At 39.6% G+C, this 14,816-nt stretch overlaps 1 protein-coding gene across 1 annotated transcript in view; it reads left to right on the top strand.

Moving 5' to 3' along the window:
• Positions 1-474: 474 nt before the first annotated feature.
• LOC144667616 (polycomb protein Suz12-like) overlaps positions 475-14,816 on the top strand; it is a 47,316-nt gene continuing 32,974 nt past the window's right edge. The window contains exons 1-3 of the mRNA XM_078529080.1: positions 475-792; positions 1,934-1,980; positions 2,320-2,384. Coding sequence (XP_078385206.1) covers positions 693-792; positions 1,934-1,980; positions 2,320-2,384 — 212 coding nt within the window. The 5' untranslated portion in view covers positions 475-692. The remainder of the gene's footprint in view (positions 793-1,933; positions 1,981-2,319; positions 2,385-14,816) is intronic.

Here is a 14,816-nt window from a genome sequence, read left to right as displayed (position 1 = left end):
TAACTATTGTAAGAAATAGTTTAATAGGACAGGGTTAATGCGAATGGTGGTAAAGCCTTGGCACATAAAAATGTTTATATCTTGCTGTAATTTTTGAGTTTTCTTTTCAGCTACATACATGATTGCAATGTGATGGGATCCAGTATTTTTTTTAAAAAATGCATTATCTATTATAAGAATAGTTCAATAGGGTAGAGTTAAAGAGTTAAATGTCAATGGTGCCGCCTGGGCAAGGGCTGTGCATCTTGCTACAGTTGACCCAGCCCCTTGCACCCATGATGCAGCGCGGGCCTTTCCCGCGAAAACGGTTCAAGGGGAGCGAGCGGCAAAAAAAAACCCCTGGCGCCGCTCGAACCAAACCTGCTGGCCGGAAGTCGTTGGGGGGAGGCCTGACTGACGTGCGCTGCCGACCAATCGGCAGCGAGGGGGCGCCCGGGGACGGCGGGGAGGGAGCCAATGGGAGGGGGGGGAGGAGGAGGAGGCAGGGGAAACGGTTCGGGCCAGGGAGGTTAGGTTGAGGCCGGCGCTCTGTAATCATCAGTGGAAAATTTCCTCCTCCCTTCCCCCCCCACCCCCAAGTCCTCCTCCTCCATCGGCCGGCCGACCCTCTGAGGGAATTTTACCCCCACACACACCCCCCTCCCCCCCCACTCCCCCTCCTCCTCCTCTCTTCGAGCCGCTGAGTTTCCACCATGGCTCCTCACAAACACGGAGGGGGAAAAAACGCCGTGAAGAAGCCCAAGATTGACCAAATCCAGGCCGACCACGAGCTTTTCCTGCAGGCCTTCGAGAGTAAGTTGTGTTTTCCTCAGCGAGAGAGAGAGAGAGAGAAAAACATTTCTCCCCAGATTGGAAAATCCGTTCCCCCGGTTTGAGCGGTTATTAATCTTCCGTTGGAAACCCCTTTTCCCCCAGGGTTTTATTCACACCTCCCTCTCCCTCACCCCCCCCTCCCTCTCCCTCACCCCCCCCTCCCTCTCCCTCACCCTCACCCCCCTCCCTCTCCCTCAGCCTCCCCTCCCTCTCCCTCAGCCTCCCCTCCCTCTCTCCCTCAGCCGCCCTCCCCTCCCCTCCCCTCCTGTCACATTACCCCCCCCCCATCACCGACAGCCGGCTCGCCCTGGCGGTAAACACCGAGGATCCGCCTCCTGGACTAGGCCGCGTTACCTGAACAATATTAGAGTTGCGGCGCCCCCCCCCCCGCCGCCGGGGGGGGGTCTGGTGGGTCGGGGGTGAGGAGAGGGGAGGGGGGGGGGGTGAGGAGAGGGGAGGGGGGGGGGGTGAGGAGAGGGGAGGGGGGGGGGTGTGAGGAGAGTTTTTGAGGGGAAAGTGGGGGGTAAGAATAGAAATATTTAATCTCGGGGGTAATTTATTTTTTAACCGGAGGCCCCGGGAACAATCCCGCCGATTCTCCCCTCGCCCCGCTCCGCCTGGAGGGGGGGGGGCGGCCGGAGGGAGGGGAAGGGGGAAGGGGGTTTGTCCCGAAACTCGGCGCCTTCAACCATTTACTATTGTATAAAATTTAAGCAGCGAGAGATGTGTCAGGTTTGCGCGCCTACCACCAGCTCACGTTTTACTGCCTTAAAATATCCCATTTAAAACATCCCCCCCCCTCCCCAAATTAAAACCTGAAAGAATCAACATCTGGGGGGGGAAGTAATTTAAATTTTATAAACTAAAGGGTGAGTTTAAATGTTAATCTCCCCTCCCGCGATAATCTGTCCTGGTTTACATTAGTTCCAAAATGTACTCTTTTTTTGGGGGGGGTGTTGGTGAAATACAATTAAATTTCTATTTGTGGGGACACGACCCAAGAGTTGAGAAGAGCCCCTTTGGGGGTTGGTTGGGATGCTGTCTGGGTTATCTGTAGGATGAGGGGAAAAGTTGCTGGTTTGAGATTGTGACACGAATTCGTTCCCTTTCGTTTTCCCAGAGCCTACTCAAATTTACAGATTTCTCCGAACCAGAAACCTCATAGCGGTAAGTTTTTATTTTTTTAAATATATGTATTGGAGATAGAATCACTTGCCGGAGATGAAGGTGTGTTGGGGAGCGGGCGTTTCGCTAATCCAAACGAGTCACCGTTAATACGATTTCCCAGTATCCGGAGTATTTTGCTTTTATCGGCGTTCATAACGTGTTTGTTTTCATCTTCTTTAACCGCACGGCCCGTAAATGACCTTTCTTTATACCTTGTACATGTGCTATTTCTTGAATTTAATTTAAAAAAAAAACCGCTCGTTATGCAAATGATTCCTTCCCGATCACTGGGAGACGAAGCCTATGGCAATATGCTGACGAGTCTGTTCTGTTTTTCAGCCCATCTTTTTGCACAGAACTCTCACTTACATGTCACACCGGTTATCAAGAACAAATGCCAAAAGGTAATTTCAAAGCTTCCAATGTTATTGCTCGGCACAAAGGAAAAAAAAAACAATTCTTGGTTCAAACCATTTGTTGTGTTGGGTGTTGATTTGGCTTTGGTCATGAACATCTTTTTAGATTTTGTAGTTGAAAACGTCAAAAGGACAGGAACTGCCTTTAACATAAAGTAAATTTGATTTTTTTTCAGGTTCAAGACTTGTCAGGTCTCTAGGGAAAGGTGCAAGCCAGTCTGTCCTGTTTTGATGCTTACCTGAAACCTTGATTAAATCCCAGTCTCCCTCATTGCCTGTCCTACTGTAGAATTGAGCAGGAGGGTAAAATACTTAGCTCATTAAAACGCTATTGCCCAAACATTAGTTCCTGAGAGATTTGTCCAACTTGAATTGTCATGTGTTTAGTGTTTGAAATTTTTTTAATGTGTTGAGTTGTAAATGTAGGAAGTAGTAAAAATAATCTCTTGGTATCCAGTAATTGTATAAATTGAGTGCATAACTTCAGGAATGAACTTCTAAGTATCAGATGTAGACTGAAGATGTAAAGTTGAATGAATGTTGGTTCCCCAATTTAAGGTAAGCTAGTCATAATTGAGTGGAGATGAAATGTCAAGATGAACATAATATTTATAATAAACAGTAATTGTTTCTTCTATTTCAACTCTTCTGATTTCATAGTGAATAAGGATTGACATTATTGAGAATCACTCCCAATGTAAATGAATAAGGACTGACTTAGTCACTAAAGAAGGGAAGCAATGGTCTAATTTGTGGTTTATATTTTGATGAGAATGGTTGAATTAAACAAAAGCCATTTTAATGTATGGTATCACTTAAGCACATTAAGTATTAACTCCATGCAGAATTTCAGCTTTTGTGACTAAAGCATTCCTTAAGCTTGTGCTGGCAGGTATAATTTATTCTTTCCTGCAAACTGCAAGGGCCTTCCACATTTACCAGTCCAGTAATATTTTTGGTACAATTTATATAGTTGTGTTTATTGAAGATGTGTATCTTAAATAATATGTTGCTTGGATTGAGTTATCTAGTTATTTAATTGGCTGTACAATATGTAATGTAGTTTGTATCTGTAGTTCTGTCAATTCTGGCTCTTTTCCTTACAAGAATAAGTGAGCTTGTTAGGTTTTTGGAAGTTCTTGAGCACCTTGGTTTAATTTTTTTGTTCATTGTAAGTAGAGAGTAAACATAAATTGGAAATCCCACTGTGGAGCTGGATATATTGTTGATCATGTGAAAGGTCACCCATGTTCTCCAGTGAGTTTAGTCCATGTTCATTTAAATAAATCTTCAGGCTAAATTTCCAGTGATTAACTCTCCAAACTAGCAACAGATGCTGGTGAAAAATGTACAGTTTAGGATTTACTTATTCACAATATTTCTATTTTAGTACATTATTAAACTTCTGTTATTGATCAGTTTTCAGCTATTTCCTTGTTTTTGGTTTCGCCTCACCCAGCAAAATATTCTATATCCAATGATTTTTGGGGCACCTTATTTTTCAAAAGTGTAGAGTGAAATTGTGTTCAAGTGTTCCTATTGATGAGTTTCTGTTTTTCCCATGTAGCTTGTGTACTTTAAAATGAGAGAAATATTTTAAACACGCCCATCTCAATGCATAAGAGCTGCAATAGATGTTTTATTTCTGCTGAGATTGAGTTGTCACTTATTGAATCCCTTAATCTAACTATATACAGTTAATATTCCTTTTTGTGTATGTTCTATATTAAGCTCTAAATTATTCTTCTGCTGAACATTCAGTCATTTTTGAATGTTGCTTTCTTAATATTTTTACTGAATCTGTTTTAAAATATTTGCCAGTGCTTTAACTACTACCTTTTCTTTGTATGACATTCCATTAATTGTCAGCGTAACTTCATTTATTTGTATAAATGCTGATTGCGATGACCAGATTAGGAGAATGAAAGAAGGTATGACATGAGAGTGAGCAGAATTGCTGCTTAAAATGTAATTTTTAGTTAAAGCCCTCTGGATATAGCAATAATGCATATGACATTTGTGCAGTTTTCTTGTGCCACATTGATATTAAGCAGAGTTTTGGAGAGATGATTCTGAAGATGACAAATTTGTTTTCCCTATTTGCCCAAGTGCTTTGGTATCTAGATATACAATGAAAAATCACCTTGGATGAGCACCAGAAAGTTTCTAGAACTGTGCAGCTATACCCAGTGAGAGTTGCTGCCTTCAGTAGAAAATTGGAAGGGGGAACAGGTAGCATAGTTGATCTATTGCATGATATTAAGGTCCACAGAGCTGCAAACAACACTAAATTTTAGGGATGTTGCCTGAACCTTAATAGTTTTGCAATACAGCCCCACATATCCATCCTGTTGTGCACCAGCGTATGAGAGTCAATTAAGTTCTTGTGTAAAGTACTATAATACAACTTTACAAATGGTTCCCTCCCATTCATTTTTTCTTAAGGGATGCACATGCATTTGTATAGTGTCTTTTCAATGGAAGTACGTGGGCAACTGGTTCATTTGCTTTAGGTGGTGTTGAGAAGAATATTTGCTGGGACACAGCCTTTAATGCCTCCTGGAATAGTACTACGGGAACCTTAACATCCATCCTGAGCTGACACAGCTTGTTTCTTTTAATTCTAATCTGAGAGATAAGACTTGTTCTTTTGAGTTTATAAATTCTCCGGGGAAAGAACCTACATCTCTAATAGGAATTTGTTTTAAGGTGGGTGATTTACCAAAATAATTTACTTGTTACTCCTGAGATTAACAGGTGAGTTGAGTTTTGATCCTTCAGATATTGGTGGGAACTCTGCTATGGAGTGACATGAAGTAAAAATACAAATGATGGCTGTTTAAACTAAAATCAGAATATACTGAAAGTGTACAGAAAGTCAGCACAAGTAAAAAAATTGCCTTTTCTTAAAAACTCTGACAACAGCACACTTACAACATTTTCTGATTCTAGTTCATTTAGATTGAGTCATAATGCTGGCTTTCATTGGTCACAACTTGGAACATCAGACTGATAATCAACAGTTAGATGAGGGAATTGAGGTTTTATTATCCTGCTCTGGTTTGTTTTAAACGGAGAACAAACGTTGAAATTCCAGAGCGCAGGTGGCTTTTTAAGTAGAAAATGATTGAATTTTTTAATGGGTTCTCCTATAAAATATTTTTTCAGCTTCTGAATTGGTTTGTGTCTCAAATAAATAACCTGTCGGAGGCTGCGTTGGTTGTTAGGAAATCTTGCAAAAAGATTGTATTTGAATAGATCTTGGTTGGGTTCCAAGCTAGTAATCTGGGAATGGACCTAAGCATGCTTTTGTGATTGGGTGTATGTGTATGTTATCTTGTCTGAATAATGCCTGCTTGCATTTAAATTGTTCGGCGCTTGTTCAAATTTTAGTCTTTTAGAGCCTTAGTCTTACACTATGTGGCACTCTGTTTAGAGAAACTTAATATATTTCTATCCATTCCCATAAATACAAAACATGGGAATTTCCTGATATAAAGAAACTGCCTAAGGACTGTATATTTGCTCTTCCTACTTGGGTAGATGTACCACACATTTTGCACATGGCACCTTGCATGCAATTATGTAAAGAATGACAAGTTAACCTATCTGTGATATTAGTTGATGGAAAAGTCTTGGCCAGGACATTAATAATTCCTTTTTGATAGTACCATGTGGTTTTTAACTAGAATAAGCAGATGGGTTAAAGTTTAATATTGCAATGGAGAGGCAACCCCTTCTATAATGTATCACTCCCTCACTGCTAGTTAGATGTTGGCTCAACTCCATATATCTGAAATATATATATAAAATGTTTTAAGTCTGTGGGTTATTTGACTGTGTAGCCCTGGTAAGCGTGCTTGGGCATTGGTAAAATATTAATCAAATTTATGTTCTTCAAAAACTGCTGTATTTTATGGAATTAAAAGTTCAAGTAATAAGTAAATCTGAAAACAGTAAGAAATACCCAGGGATGATGGAGTGTCAGAGTGAGACATTGCTTTTGGATTTTTTGGACCCTACTTCCTTCTAACACCTAATCTCTTAGTACATTTTCATTGATGGACCTGAGTGTTGGAGGGCGGGGCGGGTGGGGAAGGACCTGTTTTCAGAGGCTTCTGAACATGCATGTGAATGCATGGTCAGCAAATGAGATGTTGTTGTATCTTAAATTTGTGAAAGGATAAGTTGAGCAAATTTCGTAAAGCACTATTCTGAAAATATTTTGTAAATTGGATGTCAAATTTTTAATTACAAAACCAGAATAAACAAATAGGGAGGAAGCTTTCATAATTGGACTGGGGTGCAGGGGAATTTGTTGGTGTTTTGATTTTGACCCACGAAATGTCATCCAAATATGACTGGAAAAATTATTCCTGTATATAGTTATTTGAATAAGAATGATCCAGTAATGTAAAGCCGGAAATATATATATTACTAAAGATAATCTGTGAAAATATGTTTTGCTGAAAATTCTGGTTACCAATGGTCTTTTGTTTTTCAGGCAAAATTGTTAGGGGAATGGTGAATGCCTAACAAATAGTGTGTTTCTTTTTCCTTTTGCTTTTTATACAAATATTCAGCTCCAATTTGGCAGTTTTTCCCCAACTGTTCCTTCAGAGTATAATTCTCCCACATGTAAACTATGTACTAATTTTTTAAAACTGCAATCTATCTTGAGGTTATTTTTTTTCAGGTGGTATATTAATTTTGCTGTGCTAGGTTGGTTGCCACTTGATCCACACGTTGATGCAAGTGTTAAAAGTGCATCTGTAATAAATTTAACACTAAAACTCCCCTTATTTCAAAATGGCTGTATTGTTTGACTGGATTGGCTTAAATTTGAAATCATAAATTGCTTGTTCCTTAATGAGTTGAAGCTGTTTTCATTTGATACCTGGAAACTTGATGGGAGCATCAAAATATTACAGAAGTACAATTTTAGTTTTTGTCATAACTCTACATTCTGTTTTTTGCAGACTAAGACAGACAAAGTAACTTTAAGTGCATTGTGGATGGTGGTAGGGAGGTAATGCTGAAGTTAATAGGAAAGCTTATCGATTACAATTACCAATAGTGAGACTCATCCATACAGGTCATCTTTTTGAAGCATTGTATAAATATTATTGTGGAAATAACTTCCTGGTTTTCAATGTATTAACTTTGGAAGTCATGCATAAATGAGATGTTGTGGATAATTCTGGAAAAATATATAAACTTGTCACTTTCTCTGAATTTCCATACGAACAGTATCGGATTCCCTCCATTTAGGACCTGACTTCAGTTTTACAATCGAACTTTAGTGCCTGTGTAAAGCAAAACTGCATCACATTACTGTTGCATATACCACATACTGGTTGGGCCATCAAGTGCTTTTCCAAATTTTTTTTGAATCAATACAATCTATGTCGGGCAAAAATACTGATTGTAGTTTACAGGTTTTTTTAAAATAAAAAAGACTTTCATTGGATGCTGTTGCAGTTAAACACTTTTTAAATTGGGTATGGGATTTAAGTTCAGTGTGAATTTTCTCCCCCTTTTTCATCCCATCCTTTTAAAACATGTATCTAAATCAGTTGTTAATTTGTGCTCTGGAAGTTTATTGTCCAGTTGTATTGTCATTCGTTGTTCACTTCCCACTGTGGTAATGTGAAACATTCACTTTGTGACTATTCTGATGATTTAAAGAATGTTGTCATCTTGGATTTATAACTGAACTTTCATTTAAAGCTTTTTCTGAAAGTTGATTGTTTTCTTTAAAAAAACTGGAGGGCAAAGAAGTCCCTTAACTGGGATGGCTAAATACCCCTTGGTGTCAGCAAATATTAAGAGCTTCACAGCAACATTTTTCAGATGTTCTATTGTTTGCTGTGTTTAAATGGGACCTTAATGCTAAACCTGTTTGTACTTAACCTATAAAACACTAGTTCCCGTTCACCCCTCAATAGAATAGTAAAATGGTATTGAAATAATTAGTCTTGCTGCTTTAGGTTTGAGGTCAATTTGAAGGGGGCAGTAATTTGAGCATTTTTCTAATTTATGCAGTGACCTTGTTTGGAGAGCTACTTTTGTTTGGGGAATGGTGAGTTCATAAATATAACCTATAGTGGGGTGGGTTTGATTCTTAATTTTTTTTAAACTTAAAAGCAATGGCATCCTTTTAAATATCATTTAGAGTTTCATACAGTTTTACCAGAATTTGGAACTGGCAGAAATAGAGCAAGAAGGAAGGATAAATTCATTTCATTTTCTTTTTCCTTATTTCACTAGTGTAACAAGTTTACCAGTGAGTGGTTGAATTCTACAGATCAGGCTTGACATGGGTTCAATCCCTGGTCTTTGAGTGAACTGATCTCAGTCTAAGTGTGGGTACAATATGCATAGATATATGGTTAGTGTAGGGATTAGCTTGGCTGTGAAACATACCTTGCTGACAGTCTGTTTAAAAAGCTCAGGCATGAGGAATATCTACTTGAGGAAGCTACCAGAGTGCAAACAGCACCTGTGGAAAGGAATCCGTGCAGTGAGATGACACTTTGAGGTTTGGTACCTCAGTCAATTGTAGAACTGATAGATACATGGATGGGAGAGGTCTGGAGGGTTATGGACTAGGTGCAGGTCAATGGGACTAGCAGAATAATATTTCGGCACAGACTAGAAGGGCCGAATGGCCTGTTTTCTGTGCTGTAGTGTTCTATGGTTCTAACTGCTTACGTTGAAGTGTTTGTGCAGTTCCCTTTCTGATGAATCTCTCCCATCTTAGGACAAAACTAGATAATTGTATGCCAGTGTTAAATATTTGCAATTAATTATACACTGCCTTTCGCTATATCTCAGGACTAAGTTTTTGTCAATGCTGGAATATAATACAAAGTTTCTGATATTAATTCCACACTTTGTGTCAGTAGGCTGTTTGTTAATTGTATGCAGGTGCTGGGCATTATCTGGTGATTCATGTGCCCTTATGAAAAGGAACAGACAAACTTTGGTTGCTGGCTGAGGAAGTCTGTAATGTCTATCTCTGTAAATACTTAAAAGTGTGTAAAAGATTGACTTTCTGAAACATAACACTGCTGTCTCTTATTTGTTCAGGAACCTCACCCTAGGGAGAATTCTTGATGCTTTGGATGTTAATAGCATAATGACACTACCTTTATTTACAGGGTTGTCTCTGCTGCTATTGCCATTAAGGTAATTCTGTAAAGTAAATGAGGTATAATGTGGGGTTTTTGTTCCTTGGAAGTCTTAGGAGGCTGCACCTACATGAATACCTGTAATGGCATTTATACTAGGGGTTGGTGTCTTAAGGCAGCAGCCAACATTTATGCTACTAAATTCCATTTCATAATCTGGAACAGACTTGTAAATTATCTGTAAAACGTTTTGGGAGGTCCTGAAGTTGTACAAGATCTGAGATGCTGTTGTTTTTTGGGAACAATTTAAAATTGTACTAATATAAAAGCAGGAGGTAAGTTTTAGAAATGTTGTGAAAGAGGATAAGTATAATGTTTTTAACATGGGAATATGTTGAGCACTTTACTTTGGTGGCCACCATTGACCGGAGATCCAATACCAAATGAGCTGCACCAGTTCAGCCGCCTTTGAACGATGGCAGAGAGCGCTTGACAACAATGACCTCCACATGTCAACAGAAGCCCTAGTATACAGGGCAGTTGTCATTGTATTCCTGTACTGAGACCTGGACTTTGCACCAACAACACATAGGAGTGCGAGAGAAATTTAATCAACAGGGTTCCTGCTCCAGATCCAATGGGAGGACTGTTCAACAGATGCTAGCTTCCTTCTTGAAACCAGGTCCACAAGCATTTGGGCAAAACCACCAAATCAATGTTGACAGACTGGACGTTGTCTGGATGGCTGGAAACCATCTTCCCCTGCTAGGTCCTGTTCTCTCCATTCTCAAATGGCCAATGTTTCAAGAAATGATGAAGAAAACCCTTTGAAGTGCAGTGGCATTGACCTTGATGACTGGGAGGAACTTGCTACCAATTGTTAGAATGGTGACCACTTGTGCACCAAGCTGCATCAGGTTTGAGTCCCAATGCCATAATGATAAGGCAGAGCAGCAGTGGAGAAGGAAAGAAGAAAAGTGACTCTTTAACTTTGGATCCGACTATCTTGTTAGATGCCCTGCCACAAAGATCCGAGTTTGAGAATCAGCTGGTTCAGTCACATGAAAGCCCATGGCAGAAACTCGTGACCCTGAGCAAATATCGTTCTCATTGAGGGACAGCTGACATTTGGTTTTAACTCTGGTCAGGACTACTCGCATTAGTCTAGCTAATAATAAAATGTACCACCAGGGTGTAGAAAGCTCAGTTATAGGTAACAGCTTTGCTTTTAAATTGGAAAAGCTTGTCTTTGGATTGGAGCCTGATAAATCATGAAAAAACGGGAAATGACCAGAATCAGTTTTTTGGTCCTGCCAGGTTAATGGAAGAAATGTTAATGTAAATCCTAAGTAGTTGCTGGTGGTGGGTTAGAGCAGTCTCTTTATATTTGGATTCTAATGATAGACAACTGGCATTGAGAGGGACTCAGTTTATTGTTTGAGTCACGTGGAGTGATGAAATAGCATTTGCTCTTTGAGAGTATGTATTGGGAGTAATACAGAAGGTCTGTCCTGGAGTGTGCCATTCGCATCCTGTGCTTAACTACTTTCATTCTGTTCATTCAGAATTTCATTGACTAGTTGTTTGTAATTTAACTATCTGCACAAAAACTGACTGAGCTCTTAACTGCTGCACTGCCACCACTTGCTGCTATAAAAGTCTTACTTTAAAAAAAAATTAGTTTCAATTCAGGCATTGTTTTTTTTGAGAGAGGAGCTCAAGACTTCTTTACCGAATCATGGAATGCTGCACTAAAGACAATGACTAACTGGCCCATTGTGCCTGTGTCAGCTTTGGCTTTTTAAATTTAAAGCTCGAAAAATTTTCCCTTTCCTGTACTTATCCAGCTTCTTTTGGAAGTTACTGTTGAATCTGCTTCCATCACCATTTTCAGTTGGTGCATTCCAGATTGTAACCCCTCATTGCGTAATCTTTTATCCTTCATGTCACCACCTGGTTATTTTACTAGTCAAACTTTGAAATCTGTGCCTCTGGTTACTGACCTTTTTCTGCCACTTGAAGCAGTTTCTCCTTATTTAATCTATATATGAAATTGTCCTTGCAATGCAATGTTTGTCATCTCATTAGTCTCTTATGTGCAGTTTCTTGGCCAAGGATGCTGGCAATCAACAGTAGGTTTCCACTAAAAGCCACTTTCACGTTTCAACTTTTGACATTAGTATAAGGCATCGTGATTTAGCAGGATGGACATGTTGCTGAATCATAGCACCTGTCTGCTAGCGCATGTGTAACTTGTATTTAAAAACAAAAGCTACTGGAAAAATTTGACAAGTTGGGTAGCATCTGTGGAAGGAGCAAGTTATCATTTCAGGTCGACCTTTAGTCAGTGTCTGAGGTGTCTTGACCAGGTTGTATTTTGACTCGAGTGGAAAAAGCATTTATTACAATGTCTTATCCAGCAGTCTGAATGTTTCAATGTTAATATCTCAGTAACTCTGCCCCAGCCCATCTCATTAATAACTATTGCCTTAGTACAGAAATATTTTGCATCAAGTTTCAAAGTATTCTGTTTCTTTGTAAACAAACAATGATGAATGCTTTCAAAGCATTGTATACAATTTGCTCCTAAAAGTTACCCAGAACTCGGCTTGAATTGACTTAGATGCTTAGCAATTTACAACTTGCATGCAAATGCTCTTGTTTCATTTGGCTTCAGTCACGTCAAAGTTGCAATCTGTGTAGCTTTGCAATCTCCAGTTGTGCACTATGATGCGTGATAAGGGGATTCTTGTTTTTCCAATCTGTAATGCAGATGGTGACTAAGTGTACTTCAGTAGATAGTTCATACAGCTGAATTTGACAACTAGTCACTGAGTTTTGTGAAGTTTTGATTGACTGCCTGTTTTTAGAGGGATCTCTAGATAGTTGGATCTAATTATGTTATCAGTGGAAAGTAGTACTCAAGTGTATAGGTACGGTTACTGACTAGCCAAATGAGACTAAGGTAGTTTTGAGGATCTGGGCAATGCAAAAATAACATTGGCATTTGGATCAATGCAGTAAATTGAAGCAGCAGACTCTTCAGAAGCTGGTGCTATGGGTTGTGGGTCAGTTTATTTTCTGTGCTGAATGAAATGATGGAAAACTGACTTGTAAAAATTCTAATCATGCAGTAGCTAATTCTAGAGTTAAAGATAGTGTTTGGGATTGATTTTTTTGTTTTCATTACTAACTGCTGCAGGACTTGTCTGGATTGAGAAGGATTCTGAGCTTTGCGGCGAGTTGCTTCCTGACTTAACCCTAGGCTGCTGGAAGGGTGAAGATTTTTCTCATTGTTCAGAATTAATTTTCTCTTCTCCATGCCATAAACTTCAATACTTTGAAAGTACTGATGCGACAGGTGGAAATGAATAAGCTTGTGTATTGATGTCACAAAATGTTTTCATTGTTTCTGCCTGTTTTTGTACATAAACCATCTATATAAAGGGATTTTAAGCCAATCTCCAAAAAAACTCTTGCCAAGAAGATTGTAAATATTTTGCAACTTGTCACTTGTCATTTGGTTGCCATGTGAGTTCTCTCACTTCCTCCTGAGGAAATGAATTACAGCCAACAAGAGTATGGGATTTAAGTGTTGACAAGACCATTTTATTGTCCATCCGTAATTACCCATTGAGAAGGTGAGCTGACTTTAGTCCATGTGGGCTGGGTACATTCAATTCTGTTGGGTGGGGGGGGCTCCAGCATTTTGATCCAGTGACAGTGAAGGTGATATTCCCATGTGCCTGCTGTCCATTCTCTTCTGGGTGGTAGAAGTTGTGAGTTTGGAAGGAGTGTTGAAGGAGCCTTGACGAGTTGCTGCAGTGCATCTTGTAGATGGTACACGGCTGCCACTGTGTGCCAGTGATGGAGCGATTGAGTACTTAAGGTGGTGAATGGGTTGCTGATCAAGCGGGCTATGGGGAGTGAAACAGTTAACGTTTTGAGTCTGTATGACTCTTCAGAGCTAAAGAGAAATAGAAATGGGATGGATTTTATACTGTTTAAGAGGTGGTGGGGCAAGATAGAATGCAGGGATATAGAAACCAGTGACAGGTGGCCCTGAGGAGGGAGGGGGTTGGAGAAAAAGTCAAAAAGTTAAAAATCAAAATTTTTTAAAAAAAAAATAACAATTGCATTAAAAAAGGAGTAAAGATGGAGGAGATGGACATGCCCTTCAGACCATGAGCTATGTCCCTGGTTTCTATGTTGTGCTTTCAGAGCATTGATGCTTGTTCTGCCAATAACACGTTCTGCTGTTACCTTTATGCCACTACCAGCACCTTCTTTAGTCTTTACCACTGCCGTTAACACTCCCTTTGTCTTGTGTCCATGACACCTTGGTCAATCTCTCCTTAGCTCACAACTATCCCTGCTTTCTATCTTGCTCCAGCCCCTATTAAACAGGATAAAATCCATCACATTTCTACTTTTCTTTATCTCAGAAGAAGGGTCATACGGACTCAACATTAACTCTGTTTCTCTCTCCACAGATGCTGCCAGACATGAGTTTTTCAGCATTTTTTGTTTTTATTTCAGATTTGCAACATTTGCAGCATTTTGCTTTTAGCTTTGTCGAGCTTGTTGAGTGTTGGAGCTACACTTACCTAGGCAACTAGAAAGTATTCCATTACACTCCTCTTGTGCATTCAGCAAGCTTTGGGGGAGTCAGGAATGACTTACTTTCTGTAGAATTCCCTTGGAGCCTCTGACTTGTTCTTCCAGTCAAGTATTTATGTGGCTGGTCCAGTTCAGTTTCTGGTCAATGGTTCCCCCCTGTATGTTGGAGGATTCAGCAATGGTAATGTTGTTAAACATTAAGGGGAAATGGTTAGATTCTCTCTTGTTGCGATGGTCATCGCCTAGCACTTGTGTGGCACAAATGTTAGGCTTACTTACCCCTGAATTATATAACTAAAGGATACATAGATTGCTACTGTGCCCCCTCAAAGTACTAAATTATACTCTTGCACAAAAAAACTTCAATTTTGTTCAATTTTAACTTGATAGCTCCAGAAATTGCTGCATGAAACCTTACTTCTCAGCTATAGGTTTTTGCATTTGAAAGGAAAAATAACTATCTTTCAACTTATCTTTAATTCCAAAGACTTATTTTTTACTTGGTCCAGTATAAATTAAATTGCAAATTTACAGGGTGTGGACCTGACTGTGGGTCATTAAAATTGCATAGGATATACAGCATAAAATTGCATTGGGCACACAGCACAGAAACAGGCTTCCATCTGAGGTTAATGCCCCCTATGAGTGTCTTACTATTCCTAACCTG

Source organism: Cetorhinus maximus, chromosome 24 (genome assembly GCF_964194155.1).
Source record: "Cetorhinus maximus chromosome 24, sCetMax3.hap1.1, whole genome shotgun sequence".
In the NCBI taxonomy this organism is placed as follows: Eukaryota; Metazoa; Chordata; class Chondrichthyes; order Lamniformes; family Cetorhinidae; genus Cetorhinus; species Cetorhinus maximus.
Note: the sequence above shows the minus strand (reverse complement) of the source record. Positions and strands in the feature narration are given on the sequence as shown.